At 33.9% G+C, this 17,389-nt stretch overlaps 1 protein-coding gene across 3 annotated transcripts in view; it reads left to right on the forward strand.

Annotated features, from left to right (window-relative positions):
- Window positions 1-456: 456 nt before the first annotated feature.
- LOC102688897 (spindle assembly abnormal protein 6 homolog) overlaps window positions 457-17,389 on the forward strand; it is a 40,459-nt gene continuing 23,526 nt past the window's right edge. The window contains exons 1-8 of one of the 3 annotated variants that reach the window (XM_069187122.1): window positions 457-847; window positions 5,733-5,793; window positions 6,241-6,320; window positions 7,163-7,267; window positions 15,379-15,550; window positions 15,966-16,043; window positions 16,117-16,236; window positions 16,781-16,972. In XM_069187122.1, coding sequence (XP_069043223.1) covers window positions 777-847; window positions 5,733-5,793; window positions 6,241-6,320; window positions 7,163-7,267; window positions 15,379-15,550; window positions 15,966-16,043; window positions 16,117-16,236; window positions 16,781-16,972 — 879 coding nt within the window. In that variant the 5' untranslated portion in view covers window positions 457-776. Of the gene's footprint in view, window positions 848-5,732; window positions 5,794-6,240; window positions 6,321-7,162; window positions 7,268-13,610; window positions 14,462-15,378; window positions 15,551-15,965; window positions 16,044-16,116; window positions 16,237-16,780; window positions 16,973-17,389 lie in introns of those variants that run through there. The other 2 variants (XM_006627066.3, XM_069187123.1) reach the window with 2 other exon arrangements.

Consider the following 17,389-nt stretch of genomic DNA (forward strand, 5'->3'; position numbering starts at 1 on the left):
ATAGCATTTCCTGTTTGCAATAATTCAACATATAAAAATTAAATCAGATAGCCGTTAACAACATTTAACAATATGTTATCACTTTTTTTTTTATCCACGGCAGTACCTAGTTCTCAATGCACGATGTTAAAAAATAAAATTTGAAGGATATATTTTGTGCACTGTTAGTTATCTATTTTACTTATTTCCAAACAATGAAATAAAATGTACTAAGGTATTAATTGTTGTTTGTCGATTTCCCTAAGCAATTTAAATGGAAATAATTTCTAAAATTTCCTAAAAAAACAGATTAAAAACGCTCTGTTTAAATGGCAACACTTGCGGTATGCTATACAGTTACTGTACTTTAAAACTGAATTCCAATGAAGAAGCTTGATCACTGCAGGCGGGAAGGAAGCGCGAACCTTGCGATATTTAGCGCTATACTAAATATAGTGGCACGCCCATGCCACAAGTTATTGTAGGTATGCCTGCAGGTGATATAAGTGACTGTTCTGTTGCATAAAATGTGCAGCAAACTAAACAAATTGGATCAAGATACTTTGACGTATAGACCAAAATTATTTGTAAAATAATTCGTAAAAAATAAAACAATTCAGCTTTGCGTATCTTTATGCTAATCATCTACGTGAAACTGGCTTTCGTCAAGGCAGGTGTAGGGAATGAGGGTCTCGAGAGGCACAAAGAGGAACAAGAATGCAATACAACTGCATACAAACTGAACACGTCTAACGCCTCACTTCCAAGCGTTTGTAACATATTTAAAACTGATTAAAATGACAATGGCAGAGGAACTTTTTTGTAAGGTTGTCAACCTAATAATAAAATGCAAAGACTGTGAGGACAGGTGAGTCAACAAATATTTTCATTTCAGTTAGTACTAGTTTGAAAGTCTTTGAGAGAGTTGTTAATCGGACATATTTTTCTATACTTGGAAAACAATATTAAATCACATATTTATTTATATTACTGAATCACCCTGATAATGTTATTTTCAATGTAGGTCACAGTAAATTTATTTGGAATACAATTATATAACTTAAATATGTATATCATATATGTATATCTATGTATACTACAGAAGACAAACTTATAATTCTAATTTATGTTTTTAATTTGGACCTAAAAACGTTAATTACTATCTAGATGTTGCGAGTTTTTATGATTGTGTGAAACTTCGTAGTATATTCAAAAGTAACAGTAAAATCTGTGCTTTTCTAAAACGCTTATTCAATCTTTTGCCGAACCCTAGCCTTCCGAAGAAACAATACAAACTGTGACCACGTATAATAAGAGATTTTTCTTCGGTAGTATGTACTGAAGGTTTGTGATTCCAAACTACATATTTATGGACCAAATACAAACCAGTTGGTCTGGGTATTCTGAAACCTGCTATGATTGCCATTTATATAACCCAGGCAATTATATACACCTACTACCTAAAACATCAACTCTGAGTTCACTAATTAAACCGAGGTTCTTCCAAAACCATTTCACTTGAGGTATCGAAAACTTTACTGTACCAACACTGTACCAGGCCAGCTGGTTACCTATTATTAACTGCAGTAACATGACTTACTTGCAGGCATGGCAAAGCTTTTACGTTTTTAATTTTAATCTTGAAGACAAATAGAGGTGTTTATTTAGTATTAAACATAAAAAGTACTAGCCCTTTATTAAATTATAACATTTTTAATAAATTATAATGTTACAGAAATAAGCAAGCAGTTAATAATAAAAAAAAATCATTTCTACTTTTTCATAGTTAAGTAGTAATAGCCTTTTTTGTCTGTTACACTTTGCCTGGGGTCACTGCAGTACCGTGAAATTTAGTTTTAGTAGAATAGTTCACCCTAAATAGGGTTACAAGTGTTGTCTGGCATCTTTGAAGAATGTGCTTCATTGAGAGGTGATATCAAAAGAGTATTCATGGAAAGCAATTGGATTTTGATTTTTTTTGGTCAACTGAATGTAGATACCCCAGTCATCCCATGTGGATTTGTTCAACTTAATTGTGTTAAATAAAGTGATGTCATGTTTTTTTTATCTTAGAATTCACCACATGAGCTGTGAGCAAGGAATAAAATGAACCAAAAATGATCATTAAATATAATGAAACATCTGTAACTTCACAGTTCTCGTCAGCTTTGGAAAGAGTATAATTGCCTTCCAACCCTGCTTGCTGCTCAGTAATTAAAACTATGTGGAAAAATGATTGCAACCAGCATTAATATGCTCTGGGGAATGACTGAGGTTTGAAAAACAACTGCTATAGTTGTGTAGCAGTGCCAAGATTGGATGCAGCTGTGATTACAGTTGTATGGGTGTTTGCAGAAATAATGATAAAAGCTTGCAATAAATGACACCATAACAGGTCAATTTTTGCGTTTTCCCCCTCCTTAGTTGTGTTTGAGTAAGATTTCCCTGGTGGCATAGTAATTGTGACAGTATTTGTAGTCGTGTGTTTGAGAGATTAGAGTGTTTTATCAAATAGTCAATACTTTTCTAAAAGAAGGCAGAACCAAAATATTTTTTAGATTGTTAAATCATTTTACTGCAAACACTTTTCATCATAAAAAACATTAATCTGTGATGTGTAGCAGTCAGCTGTATCCACTTAATATGTTCATTCGGTTAAGTGAAGAGGTTGTGCATTGATGATATTCCATCTAATATTTTGTTATAGGATTCAATTGGAGAATGCTTTCCCAAACCCTAGACGTAATCTAGACTTTTGTAGAACTTAATTTCTGCTACTGCAGTTTTTAAAATACTTTTTTAATCTATGCAGAAATTCATTACTGTAATTTTGTCCTTTTTACTGCAGTACTCTACAAATGACCTTTCACGATTAAAATTTCATAACTGACACAGGCATAGATAACTAAACAAACAAAAGGGAAATACTATTCATTTTATACTCTTGGCAAAAATAAATTAGTTTATGTATAATGGGTCGTGTCGCCTTGATCTGCTGCTTTGTACTAGTGTTCAGAGTGACTGTTATGTACTATAGATTTCAGAATTCAGTAGCCAAGGTTATTGGATCGATAAATAGCAAATGCCAAAATGTACTGAAAAGGAAGACAGGACCTCGGCTTTAAATACTTATTCTGTACTTATTGCTTTGTGCACATGTACATATATTTTCCTTGCAATTTATTAATTATTATAATGATAATGGGGATGATGGCTTTATGGCTGCTTCTTATTCAATTTAACTATTTTTAGAAATATAAAATACTACAACATAGAAATTGAAATCTAAAATAAAAATATTATCAAGATATACCGAGAAAGGGTGAAGACAAAGTATTCGAGAATGTATAGTAGCTAATTGGGCTAGTTAGTGAGTACAATGTTTTTTAGGGTTAAAATAGTAGGTACAGTAGATACTTTTGTGGAACAATTTGAATAGTATTGTTCCTTGAGATAACAAAACACTGTGTTCAATTTATATGTCTTCATAAAAGGCCAGGATCTGTGATTGATATTTTATTTTATTTGCAACACCAAAATAGTCTGAAATGTACTGTATATGTAGCTATTTAAAAAGATTTGTGGCATGCAGGGCCATAAAGGACTCGAGTTTACAGTAGCTGTCCCTGATTGGGGCCTCAAAATTGTAATATTTTACAATTTTAGAGTAATCGTAGATGATATCAATGATTTGAATGCATATTCTCAGAAGGAGTTCAGTTAGTGGGTTTGTTGTATATAAAGGTGTAGTAGTAATCATATTTAAAGTTGAAGTCCCACTATTTCCATAACAACATTATTTAAACACTTGGCTTAAACAAAAACGAAAAAGGTAAGATTGTGTGCAGTACATCAAAGTACTTTTTTGTTCAAACTAGTAGCTACATATAGTATTAGCTATATTTAGGAGTCCATTGTTTTCAATTTTTTCACCCATTTTCTCCTCATTTCTGAGACAATGTGTTGTTGAATGTTTGAGCATGCCACTTTGAAAGGCAAATCTATCCCACATCAATCCCATTCAATTTCTGCCTGAAAACACCAGCACAGCAATATTCAAGGCTCTGCATAATGTCTTTTTAGGTACACACACATAATGAGCAAAGCAAGTAGTCATCATAAAGAAGCAGTCACCATGTTGACAATTATTTTTAAATTGTTAGCTTTGCTTAGAGGTCCCAAAGAGTAGTCTCAAATTGAGCTGAGCTGGAGCTGACCTCAAGCACAACTTAAGCACAACCTGCAATATTTTCATTTCAACAGTGTCCTTGTATCATATGTATTTCTGACTTATATTTTGCCAATTTTTTGTGTTTTGATTTGGGATCTATATATAAATTAAGTCCATTGGATTTGGATATTTTGGATCTTATATTGGAATGTTTTAGGTTTAACACAAGCTTTATAAACAAGTAACCTACAGTATGAGATCTTTTTTAATACTGCCACCACCATCTTCCGTTTTAGAGGAGTAATCAGAACTGTCCTTGACGTTCTAGGTACGTTCTGACTTTGAAGGTCTAATAGAAGTCATACTTTCAAAAGGCAGGCTCTCAAAATGAAATTTAAAACAAGTATATTGTTCTTAATTTTATCCAAACATAAAATTCAATTGAAACTGAAAGGCAACACAATCTCTATGTAAAGGACAAACTAGACTGGCTAAATCTCTGTGAGTATTATAATTGGCTAAACTGCTATATTAATTTTAGTGGGTAATTGGTTTTATAATTTTGATTTTTAACCCAGACCCTCCTGAGATTCCACTTAGGGACCCACAAAATAAAATTGCAGAGTTCCAACAGAAGCCTATTGCAACAAATTTTGATTGCCCTTTGCCAACAGGAGCACTCCATGCCTTCTCTACTACCCCCGTCTGGCATGGAGAGCTTCATATAAATGTATCAAAATGGGCCAGGAAATAATGATTCCTGGGAATGAAAAGTGGAGGTTCCCCTTTCAGTGCCAGCTGCTGATGAATGGCTAGATGAGGAATTCCAGATAATCTTGCAAGTGTTCCACTAATTGAAGAGGCTCAGTCAGCTCGTGACACAAATAAAATATAAACCAGCAATGTTGTTATAAGAGCCCCCCTGTATTCCAAGAGCATGCTATTACTGGGGTTTTGTATCAATTGTCATTAGTAAGAGTGTTTTTATTTTTTTTATTTCTGCAAAAAGGATACCAGTCAAATCATTGTTTAGTTTTGTATAACATTTCATCTCAAACATTTCATCCATCATCTGAAAGCTGCTTATTCCTAGTAACAGTCACAGACACTTGAAGCCTATCCTACACGCACATGGGTCAAGGTGAGACAACACACAAAGCAGGACAAATATATTCCTGCCCAGTGCCAATACACGTATTTATTTAAAGACGGCAGTTAACCTAGATAGAATGTCTTTGAAAGGTGTGAGAAAACCAGCTCATTCGGCAAAATACCACACAAGCTTTAGGAGAACATGCGAACTTCATAAGAAGTTGTAACATAGCAGCACTTACTGGCATGCCATTGTGCTGTCCCAAACATTTTTTACAGACATGATTTTATACAATAAAATAGTGCCCTCAATTAATATTGCAATAGTCATATATAAATGGAAATTTGTAACTCTAGAGACGGTACAAATAAAAGTCCACATGAACACAATCGTAACTGGACTCTGGAAGCAAGCTAGTGATACCCATTTAATGTTTCTTGAATGTTTCTGCAAAATGTTTATGAAGCAGATTTCTTTCTCTTAAATTAGGAGAGCAAGTATTAGACTGACCGTAGAAGCCTGGAGTGCTTCCAGTCCCCTCCACAAAAAGGTATGATGCTTTTTAAGGATTTCATTTTTTAGTTGAGGCTAAATTGCTTAATTTATTGAGTTCCATTCTTGAATAGAGAATAACACTCTAGCCTTATATATATATAATATATTTGAATTTCAATTAACCATTCTTTTTTTCCCCAAAGATCTTCATCCTAAAATAAACATAAGCAGCTATGCTATTTGCCAGATTTGCCAGATGGTAACTACAGTACTTTGTGGCTTCCCTTTAAATGTAGACATTTGTAGTTGATCAATACCTTGGTTAGCATCACGCTCTATTGTTTTAAGACTAACTTTAAGGGCTGCTCATGTTCATGTAACTGATTAATGTCAGAAACCTTTTCCATAAGTATCAGTTTTACATTTTCTGAATATCCTGAATTCAATACTGTTTATGGTCCCAACGATTTACACATTCCTTAAACTAAATTTATTTTGACAGGATTTAGTTATTCGTCTCACAGATGACTCCGATCCCTTTTTCCTGTATAACCTCACAATTAGTGAAGATGACTTTCAAAGGTAATTTTGAACTATGCATTTAACAGTATGTCACTTAATTTGATATTTCTGTAGTTTTATATACTGTATATATAGGCTAAGGACAAAAAAAGTTTGAGTACCTCTGTCAGTGCATTCTGTTACATTACAGGGTGTTGTAACGGGTATCCCCTTCAATAATGTTATACAACCTATTATACTATGTAGTCATGTAGGTGTGTTAAGGAAGCACTATCCTTCTCCGTGGGAGCCCAGATGAACATCTCCAGGGCCACATTTTAGGAATCTTCACCAAATGTAGTATAGTTTGGTGACATTCTGTGTAAGCATTACAGCACTGGCAGGCCCAAGCCTAGACATTTGGACATGGTATTTTGTCCTGGAGTGGGAAACTTCAATGTGGATATTGACTTTCTGGTTTCTGACTCTACTAGTGTTGTCAGCAACAAATGTACAGATAGCAGGGAATTAGTTACTTAATTCTATGACTTGAGATGGTTTTCAATTTGCAGTATACATTTGAACAGTTTTGAATGTTCCTTTAATTTGAAAAAGAAAATAACTTGTCAGCTATGTGTATCATTCCCCTTCTATGATTTGTGTTTAATTGGTGATTCTTGTTCAGAAAACTACTGTTAAAACAAGTGTAAGAAAGTAAAAAATGTTTTCACTTTCAACATGATGTATCTGTTTTGATGCTGATTAATATTTATTGCAAGGTATGAAGCAGAACATAAGTTATGAAACCTCCCCTTCATTCAATGTGAAGTGTTTTCCCAAGTGAATGAGTGATCTTGTAGGGTTCTGTTTATTTTCCATCATATTAATCTTTAAATTTGTATCATGCTTTGTTTGTATTATAGCCTAAAATGCCAGCAAGGGTTGCTGATAGAGTTCTCCGCATTTCCACAGCGGTTTATAGAACTGATAGAACAATGCATCTTGGAACAAGTGAAGGAGATACCAAGGTGGGTTTTTTTTCCAGAAAATTAACAGGAATTTGAAAAAATATATATATTTTCACCTCTCATTTATCATAGAGATCAATCCATACAGATACAGTACATATTTTTTACATTTGCAAATTCTTCTCACCAGGGATATAATGACATGATCAGATATCTGTGTCTGTTTGTATTGTCTTGGATATGTGTAAATTTTTTAACTCCATGCTACCACATTTGCTACCTTTATAATTTGTAATCCGCCCACAGTTCTTCCCAATTTACTTTGTGAGCATGTAACTTCCAATTTTAATGCTCATGATGTGCTAGCTAGTGAACTGGAGTTGCAAGTTAAAGTCATTTTTATAGGGAATTGTTAGCTCTAAATGGATGTGGAATTCATTTTAAGTCTTTTTCAAAGATAAGCCGTTGGCAACTGCTTACTCATGTCAGGTTCGGAGGATGTAACTTATGACAAAATAATGCTAGAAGCTTTTGTTTTTATTGATCCAGTACCATCATTCTTTTTTTGAATACAGTTTCTTTATCTCTGAGACATCATTTGGCTCTGAAGATCTTAGTTTGTCTACTTCTTTCCTAACTATATATTTTTCAGGTGGTTTATTCCACTTATTTTGTACTTGATGCAGCTTTTCAGATTAAGCAAGAATTCCGACTCTTAATCTTCATAGAATCCTCGTTTATTGCTGTTAGGATCTTTGACAACTCCAGCTCTGAAACTACATAAATTCAAATGGTAAAAAAGACAATTCACGATGTAGTTTTCTTGAAAGTACATTAGTGCACCTATAGAGAAACAGAAAATATTGATTCTTCCTTTTGGAGTTAATTGTATTAATTACAGTAACACTTAGGCAGTGTGATTGGTAGAAATCTTACTTATTTCTGTTGCTCACATATAATAATTGTTTATGTTAATTGCAATAAAAGAAGAAAGCTGTTCAATTGTCACAGAATATAATATTCTCTTTACATGATTTATTATATTGTATGAAGTATTGCGTTGAAAATGTGGTAGCTTGTGATTCAGTATACAGAACACATTGCATTGATGAGTGTCAATAAAGTCTGTCTCACTAATATACATTTCTAAAGCCAAAACCATTTTATTGTATTTTCATAATTGCTCATAATATTGCTTTAGTGTATGAATGTGTCCTTGCTGTACTATGTCCCGCAGCGGATCCAGCTTAATACATGTAGATCCTAGGACACCAGGAAGAGCAGTGAGTTAAGGACAGTGGTGTACAGCCCAAATTCTGAGAGTCCCAATCCAGTTACTAATAGGTTACCCCAATTCATGTTTTTTTTTTAAATAGCAACACTTGTATTACTTAGTTAAGCAAGTAATGTGTTCAGTAAAGGGAACTCTACGTCTTTAGGGCACAAGGATCTTCAGATTTCTCCCAGATGATATCCAATTATAGAAATTACCTGATCAACACATCACAAATTGTTTCCAGTTTTTACAAATTAACAAATTGATTTATTGCCAACCCACAAAGGCTGCTATATAGGAACTTTCCATAGGATTAGGGTTTGTGCTTTAGGTAACAAGGTTCAGATATGCAGTACATTTTGGCCATTCTAATTTTTTCCTGTTTTTTTTTAGCTTTGTTTGTTGGTGTCAGAATTTATAAATAAGTCACGGATTATTAAATTATGCCTTTAAATATTAAAATTGCTGCCGTCGCACTTGCAACATGTGTAATTGGGAAAATTTATAGTACTACAATTAAATAACCATTTCTAGTTAACCATTTTATTTCAATCTTCAATCCACTTTGGACATCAGAGAATGGATGTCTACAGCAGTATCCAACTGTCAAGGTTGTTATTTTGAGTTTCTGGCTCAAAGCTTTTCTCTATCCTAGTTTTTTTGGACTCTTAGTGTATATACTACTTAGTGATAATTTTTTTTTATGAGGCTATGCATGTTAAATAGTGTGATGCTGATGATACTTGATATATTTTTCTCAAACCAACTCAACACAGAAATGATTGACACTGCTTTAAAAATTGACAGTCCTACTTTACATTCCTTAATGGATTTGCCATTTGTTGAACTTTGGGTGCAACATTTTTTTTGTAGTTAAACATTGATAAGACTGAAATCATGATGCTAGATCTTCTGCATCAACTGTGACAATCCAATTCACGATGAATTTCTGTGGTGGGGTTAAGACTGTGTACTAAAATGAAAAATGCAGACTACCTTTAGAGTATTTTTTTTATCTTGGGAGCATTATGTGGTTGTGGTCTGTTTGAATCAAAAGTTAAGTCAATTTTGAAACACAATTTTTAAAGGTATGCACTCATTTTTTTGTTTCATTTTGTGTTGTGCCCATATCTAAATTTGGTAGAAAAGATTAGTTACTAATACATTCTTGAAGTTAAAGCATTATACTTTATATGTTTAGTTTTTAGGTATACTAATTGTTCCTTCAGAAACAGAATATTTATAGTATATGGAAATTCCAGCATCTTAGCATTATATAGATAAATCAGTAATTGTGACAACATTCATGAGATTTGTTTTTTAATGTAGTACTTGAAATTAAAACAACAATAATAGAGCTTAAGAAATAGCTCAGCTCATTAATGGCTTCTGAAATTTCCTTGAACACATCATGTTCTCAGCATATTCTAGGAATCACTGGTACTTATATCTGTTTGGTTCCTATTTGACTAATGGGGTCACGTTTTAAAATCTGACTGTTTTGAATCTAGTGATATCTCATGGTTCTGTGCTCAGACCTTTACTATTTAGAAAGTATTTAATGTTGTATGTTGGGCTATAGGTCACTATTTGCCATGACTGATTTAGGTTTCACTAATATGCTGATGATATTCAGATTTACTTGCAGACCAAGTCAGATGCTACTGCTGCATTTATGAACTTTACAGGGGTCTTTCTGTTTTTAAGGTGATAGGTCCAACAGAACTTTTTAAATGTGTTTCAAAATCTGTGACAGGACAGAGGATTATGTTCATAGGTTTCCATCATCGGTGTCACAAAGTGGTGCCTTAACTGTTGCTGTTGATGGTGGTGAAATTAAAATCTTGATAGAAGTTTGAAAACTTGGTCTTATTTTTGACCGTGTTGTCATTGCAAGCTCATGTTCTAAACTCCACAATGGTATCTTTCAAACCATGTATCATTGCTTGCTCAGTCTGTTTATGAAATATTGACTGTGACAAGCAACCTTCATTTATTCAAGGTGGGTGTCTGCTAAGGTACTAAATAGGTTTCAATTTGTAAAGAATTCTGTTGATTGTCTACTTAATCATAATGTGCATCAGCATATCACTTTTGTCTTTTGTAAATTTCATGGGCTCCTTTGATATCCAATAAAATTTTAATTAAATAAGTGATGGGCTGGTGAACATTACTGAAAACAGATTTGTCAAATAGATTTAGAAGGCAGAAAGCATCAAAAGGAATTCCATCCAACCTTGAAGTAATGAAGGAAAAAAACGGAAGTTGTGAATTTCATTAAAGGCAAACCGATTCAAAGGACAGCCTTTTGAGTCTCTGTTTTGTTATATGATCATAGTACACACACTAGCTCTTCCACAAAGACTTGTGTTGGTCATCAAAAGGTCGAGTGCTTGGTAGCTTGTATGAATTGAGGAATACATTTTTTTTTTCCTTAATGTGAAATGGTCACCATCCTGCCAGTTCATAAAAAATGGCTTTTAACCCCGTCTTACCTGGTGACACCTTGATTCTAAACTGGGAATCATTATCATTGCTTTCCAAACAAGACTATGTGACACTACAGTGTATTCCACAATGCTAAGGTGTACTGAAAAAACCAAACAAATAATTTTGCTAAGGAAATTGTTATTGATCTGACAAGCCTTAGTCAGTTGCTTCTGGCTGCACTGATTAACAATTGTTGGCCCTTCATTTTTAGAAAAGAGATAAGAGGTGAGTAAAAAAATCCCTTTGAGTTTGAAATCCCAGTTACTGAAAGACTTGATTCTAACACCTAGTGAGGAGACTGAGCTGCTGTGACAGATCTGTTATCTATTGCACTTTTATAACAAAATATATGATTTACTTACGTGAAATTTTTAATGCTAATGCTTTGGGGATAAACAAACCTGATTGCATATGCAAATAGTTTTATATTTAGCTTTCTTATGTGGATAAACTGTTTGACCAAAGTGGGTTGCTTGAAAGTTTGAAAAACAGTGGTTTAGGGAGTCCTGAGGATTTTCTATTGAATGAGAGACCGGTTCTCCACTTATCAATATTTGTTTCTCATTTACAGGGTGAAGTCTGTTCTTCTACAGGTATATCTGTAAAAGACATGACTGTTTCTCACAGATTATCTACTGAATATAGAACATTTTTCTAATTATTTTTTTAGGTTTGCTACCTAATTATTACTTTGCTACCACACAGTGGTAGGAAACAAAGGAAAAATGTTATTTGATTGATATTACCTTACAAATAGTGGACGTATAACTGGAATCTTTTAGAGTTTGGGGTTATGACCTGACATTGATATGATATTTTGGTATTATTTTTACCTTTTTCTTTTATTCACACCCCCTATTTTGTTATAATGAACAATATCATTTTCAGCACAGAAAGCACGGGTTTAACACTTTTTTTCTTATTTAAAGGGGACTTCTCTGATTCGAGTTTCTCTTGGACAATTGGACTTTCTCATCTAGAACTACTATCTTTATCAGATGCTACACTGCATATTCCCATAGACATCAAACAAAATTGTGAAAAAACAATGCATGAACTAAATATGATTACATGTTTTTCTGACCATGTAACCTGTAAAGGGGTCCTTTAATTGTATTAATATATTAAATACCTTTTACTTGAAGGAATATCCAAATGAAAGGACCAGTATAATTATACAGTGTTTTGATATTTATAAAAATATATATTAAGTATTAAAAGTAACCTATTTCTTACTGCAACCGCCCACTGTGCATCTGTAATACATTTGTTATACTAGGTTGTAGATGTTATCTTGTGGGATTGATTCCTGTTTTGTGGTAGAGCTTGAAAAACTACATGCCTGGTCACTGACATACTAACCAGTTACCACACATTGTCCTGTCTCATCTGACAAATGTTCATTGGGGCTGAAGTCTGGTAAGTATGGTGTCCATTATGTACCTGTTACTTTACCATCTCATGTAAAAACTAGTGTTCCATGAGTACTGTACAGATGGAATCAAAAGACCTGATCAGTGTTGCACCATGCAGTTACATTTCCATGATTCAATACAAGTGAATCAGGTGCAGTAGGCTGAGTAAAGGGATGGACCCTGTGCAGTGCTTTCACACCGTAGGAGTTTGGCTGAAGTTCAGGGGGTTAAGCTAAGGTGAGATCCAGGTCGAAGTCCGTATCCAAAACCAAGAGATCCAGTAGAAGGTCGGCAATATCTGAAGGGCGAGACAAAGGCGAGGTCAAAGTCCGTGATCAAGAACCACAAAATGCAATAGAACAGGATGTGAGTAAACAACGAGGTAAGAAGCTCAGGTAGAGAGACCAACACCGGGTGAGGAGAGATGAGAAGTGAGTGTTTAAGTACTAGGTTAGGTGACTATGGAAGTGTTGTAACTGGTTAATTAGTTGGAGTGATGGTCTTTTCCAGAATTACCTGGAACTGAAGTGGAATTAGAATGAGGCCGTTTCCGATTAGTGGAGGGTGTGACACGTGGACTCCTGTAGTGACCAAACACACCTAGCCAAACCACTTGGACCTTCCCACAAACTGCTATGAATACATCAAGTGGGGTCTACACAAAACCTTGATCCTTCTCTAAGAGAGGTTTGGCTCAAGTGTTGGGAGCATTTTTGTCCAAGATACTAATGACACAAAGGATTGTTTGCTTAATAAGTGGAACATATTTTTTTCTTTTTTTATTTAAGCTAGCCTTAACATTCAGTAGGCTAAATCACCTCTTTAGCTGTGCCAATCCTGCTCTCTCACTAAGAAAATTTAGTGCTTATGCGGCAGTCACTCATGTATTATGGTCAGTCACATGATCAATTAATCAAAATCATAAATAGTAAAATATTAAATGAATCTCCAATTTTCTAAAAACATACACACATGACGCACATAATATTCAATAACAGATAAGTCACAGAAGAGCACCAATATATATGCATTTTTTTGCTTTTCTGTATCATTTCCTGTAATGATGAATGGAAGATAATGTCAAGATAGAACTTTGATATAATTTAATATTTTTTGTAAAGGCAAGTGCCTATGGCCTTGGAAATGACATTTGAATATTCACATTTTGAAGTTGTTTAAAATCACTCATCTCAATGTAGATTTTGGGAAAATTATGGGGAATTCTGACTAGTATTTAATATTATATATAGTATTTTGTAGTAGTATTACAACTGCATTATAGTGTAGTTGGCTTAATTCCATTTTGGGAATTCTCAGTCTGGTCTAACTAACTCCCCCTCTTAATTCAAATAGTGAATTAATTTTCAACTTCACCTTATCTGGTGTGTCATGGGGCTTCTTTGAAGAATGAATGTCATATATCATGCAAAGTGTTCAGTGGTTCTTCAGGATGAAACATGACCTGCAATTGCAAGACTTATTTGAAATTAATTCAGTAGTACCAGGTAACGTATGTGCTGTTTGTAAGGGTATACTGAAACTGCTTTCTCTTTTTTATGGAAGTTGTTTCATCTGCTTGTTAAATTGTTTTGGTAAATAAGAAGCATCCAGTGCCAATATTTAGTTTCTATAAACACTAAAGGCTGAGTTTTCTAATACTGGGATGTTGTGTTCCCTGGGGACCATTTCCAGCATTTAATCTATAGGGAGTAAAAGCTGTTAAGATTTTGAGAGTACAGCAATTATTACTTAAAGTACAGACAGTGTATTTCTGATAATCACAACTTATATTTTCCTAGGTGCTGGCTGTAATGGTTATAGTATAAGCTCCAGATGAGTAATTTGTGGGAATTAAAACCAAGCAGCACTGGTGTCTCATTTATGTCTTGTTAAATAAGACTGCAGAGAGATAGGGCTGTATGCTTTTAAGGTAGTAAGCTAAGCATAATTGCCATGTTAAATGACAGCTCTACCCTCTTGTTACTTCTCTTATTGCTGTCTTTATTCAAGGAACAAGAGACTTGCTGTCAGGAAAACTGGAAGAAATCTCAACTGAAGAATGATGGGGACTGGGTAAACTGAAAGAATAAGGAAGCATAATTGTACAATTTAAGAAGGGCTGAAATAGCTTTATTCTAGATGCAGGAAAGTCAGCTTGTATCTGTTTTTTCACAGTGATTTTAGGTTATTGATATTTAAGTCTTTTTATGAATATGGCTGTTTGCAACAGAGATGTGTTGCTTTTGCCTTAAGGTTTTCTACTTAACCTTTTCAGTGTTCTGTGTGTAGTGGGTGTCTGTTATATTGCATGGGTTACATAAACACCAGAATTGCATATCTTATCAATACCACTGTGCTCAATTATCTCCCTCAGCCCAGTACAGGGGTAATGTACAAATTAAGCAGCAAGAAAAGCTGTGTGTTCAATTTGGCTGATAGAATAAAAAATAAATCACTGAACTGCAGAATTAGACAATGGGGAAGGCAGCTCCAAGAAGTACCTTACCATTTGTGACATTGAAGACATTGACTATACTCGTTGAAATGACAGAAGTGGAACCAGCAATCTGAATTTTAGGTATGTGGGGATGGTTTTTGCAGTGCAAAACATAAATAGCCAATGACAAAGGAAAGAAGTCTTTGTGGTGGTATTGTAAGGGCTTGGAGGGACACTGATTCCATCCTTAGAGGCTAGCATGCTGCTAATTTAATACCAAAAAGGTAACTGCGTATACTGGGAACATTTTGAAGTGCTGAAGTAATGAATATACTGTAACACAAATGTTCACATATCTAAATCTATCTGCAAAATTCTTATAGTTGGATTTCAGAATTGTATTTTTTGATGACTGTTGATATACTGTATTTTTTTGGACAGGGTTCCTCCCTCAAAAGGGACCCTTGTCTTAGTGTGGAAATAATTTATGAATACGCAGTGTATTTTCTCATATTAAATAAAAATGAATCCATTCTTTCTGCATGTTTTAAAGGTTTTTGCTTCAGCTGGAAGTTTCCTCCTCAGCCATAGACAGACACCCTTCTGCCTTGAATGTAATAGAAACCAACCCCTTCAAACATCTGATTCATCTTTCACTAAGGATGCTACCAGGAAACGATGCTGATGTGAAGAAATATTTAGCTGTCTGTCTGCAAAGATTAAAGGTTCAGTATAAACTAAAACAGATTTATTTATTTTTTAAAGTCAGTTGTAAAATTAGGAAACAACCAAAGTTATTGGGAGCTTTTAGAAAGGAACATGGTTTGTAAACTCTTACAGGTTCTGTTAGGAGATGCTTATTGCTCACGCAAAGAATTTACAGAGCTTTCATAAAAGTGAATCTTGCAGAATCTACTATTGAAAGAGTGGAGATGTCCAATAGCTTGCATCCCAAACAAACTATGAGAAAATAATCAAAATGAGAATAAGACTGCGCTGTTGTCATGTAATTAAATGCTAATTGTGCTACAATAAATGTATTTTTTTATTGTATTTTTGTACTGTTTTGTTATGCACTAAAACAAAACAACATATTAGACCTTACAATTTTAAGTAGATATTTTATTTCAAACATTTTAGACTGAGAAGAATAATCTGGAAGAAAAGCTGAAACAAACAGAAGATGATCTGTCTAAACGACTGAGTGTAACACAGCAGGTAAAGTATTAATTTTAAATCTTTAAAACTTATAATTGAGGATTTATATTAAAACTGTGAAACTTCTTCATAGACACTTGCTGAAAAAGCAAAAGAATTAGAGAAGATGCAGAATACATGGTCATTACAAACATCTGAGCTATCAAACAGGCACAACCAAGATGTCACAGCCGAAAGAGAGAGAGCATTACAGGTGAGGTTGTTTTCAAGCTTTTTAAAAAAAAACTATTAATACATTTTGATACTCTTATACATTTACATCTGTATTTTACATTTTAGATGAGCATATGTTGTTTTTCATTGAGTCTTTTTATTTGAGACAATACTGAGCAGTTGTGATCTCATTAAAACACTAGGTTTTCAGACTGTGGTTTTGCTCTCCTGCGCTTGAATAAAGTTTTCTAGCATTGATTAAACATCTGTATTCATAACCATTCAAACTTAAATAATTTAAGTCTATAATTAAGGCAAAAGCAAAAGAAGAAATTTTCTAATAGTAGCACAGTATTCCTGCTCAGAATTCAAGAATAAATGATTCATTTGATAATAAATAAGAAAGCTTTAAATGAAAACACCTTGGACAGTTTTCAGTGCAATTGCTGTGAAGAAGAAGGCATGCATTGGTTTTTTTTTTACCCATAGAATGCATTAACATATAATGAGAATGATTTCAGATGTTGTTAATGCTAGGATTTTAATAGACTGAACTTCTGTGTTTTCCTTTGAAATTTCTCTAGATTCAGTCTCATTGCCAACAGCAACATGAGCATCAGAAAAGGGAGATGGAACTTGCTCATAAGAGAGCAGTGCAGCATTTAGAAAGCAGAACAGCAGAACTGGAATGTATTAACAAAGAGCTCATGGAAAAGAAGTACAAATCGGAGTCTGCTGTACGAGAGCTAAGAGCAAAACTGGCAAATCTGGAAGATGTAAGCACAATGTTTCTATTATTAATAGAGAGAATTATAAACACAGAGAAGATTTCTGCCATGAATCAATACCTCAAGCCACTCTATTTCCATACTGTATAGCAAAAAATGTAAATTCATTTTCAGAGCTGGAATGTTAAGATTACTAAACGCAGAAGAATGATGTGCTGAAAAAGATTAATCACTTTTCCATAAGGCAAATATTCTTCCTATCTAAAAATATATGTACATGCAAGCTTTATTTATAATCTGTACTAATAGTAATTGTTTCCTTCCAAACATTAATTCTTATTTACCTTGCCTAGGAGAATGAACACTTATCGATCAGCAGTTATCTCACTTAATTTTCCTAGCAATAACCACAGTAATAAAACTCCAGTGTTACTAACAAACACTAACTAGCCAATGGGTCTAACC

The sequence above is a fragment of the Lepisosteus oculatus genome, chromosome 3 (assembly GCF_040954835.1).
Source record: "Lepisosteus oculatus isolate fLepOcu1 chromosome 3, fLepOcu1.hap2, whole genome shotgun sequence".
Classification (NCBI taxonomy): domain Eukaryota; kingdom Metazoa; phylum Chordata; class Actinopteri; order Semionotiformes; family Lepisosteidae; genus Lepisosteus; species Lepisosteus oculatus.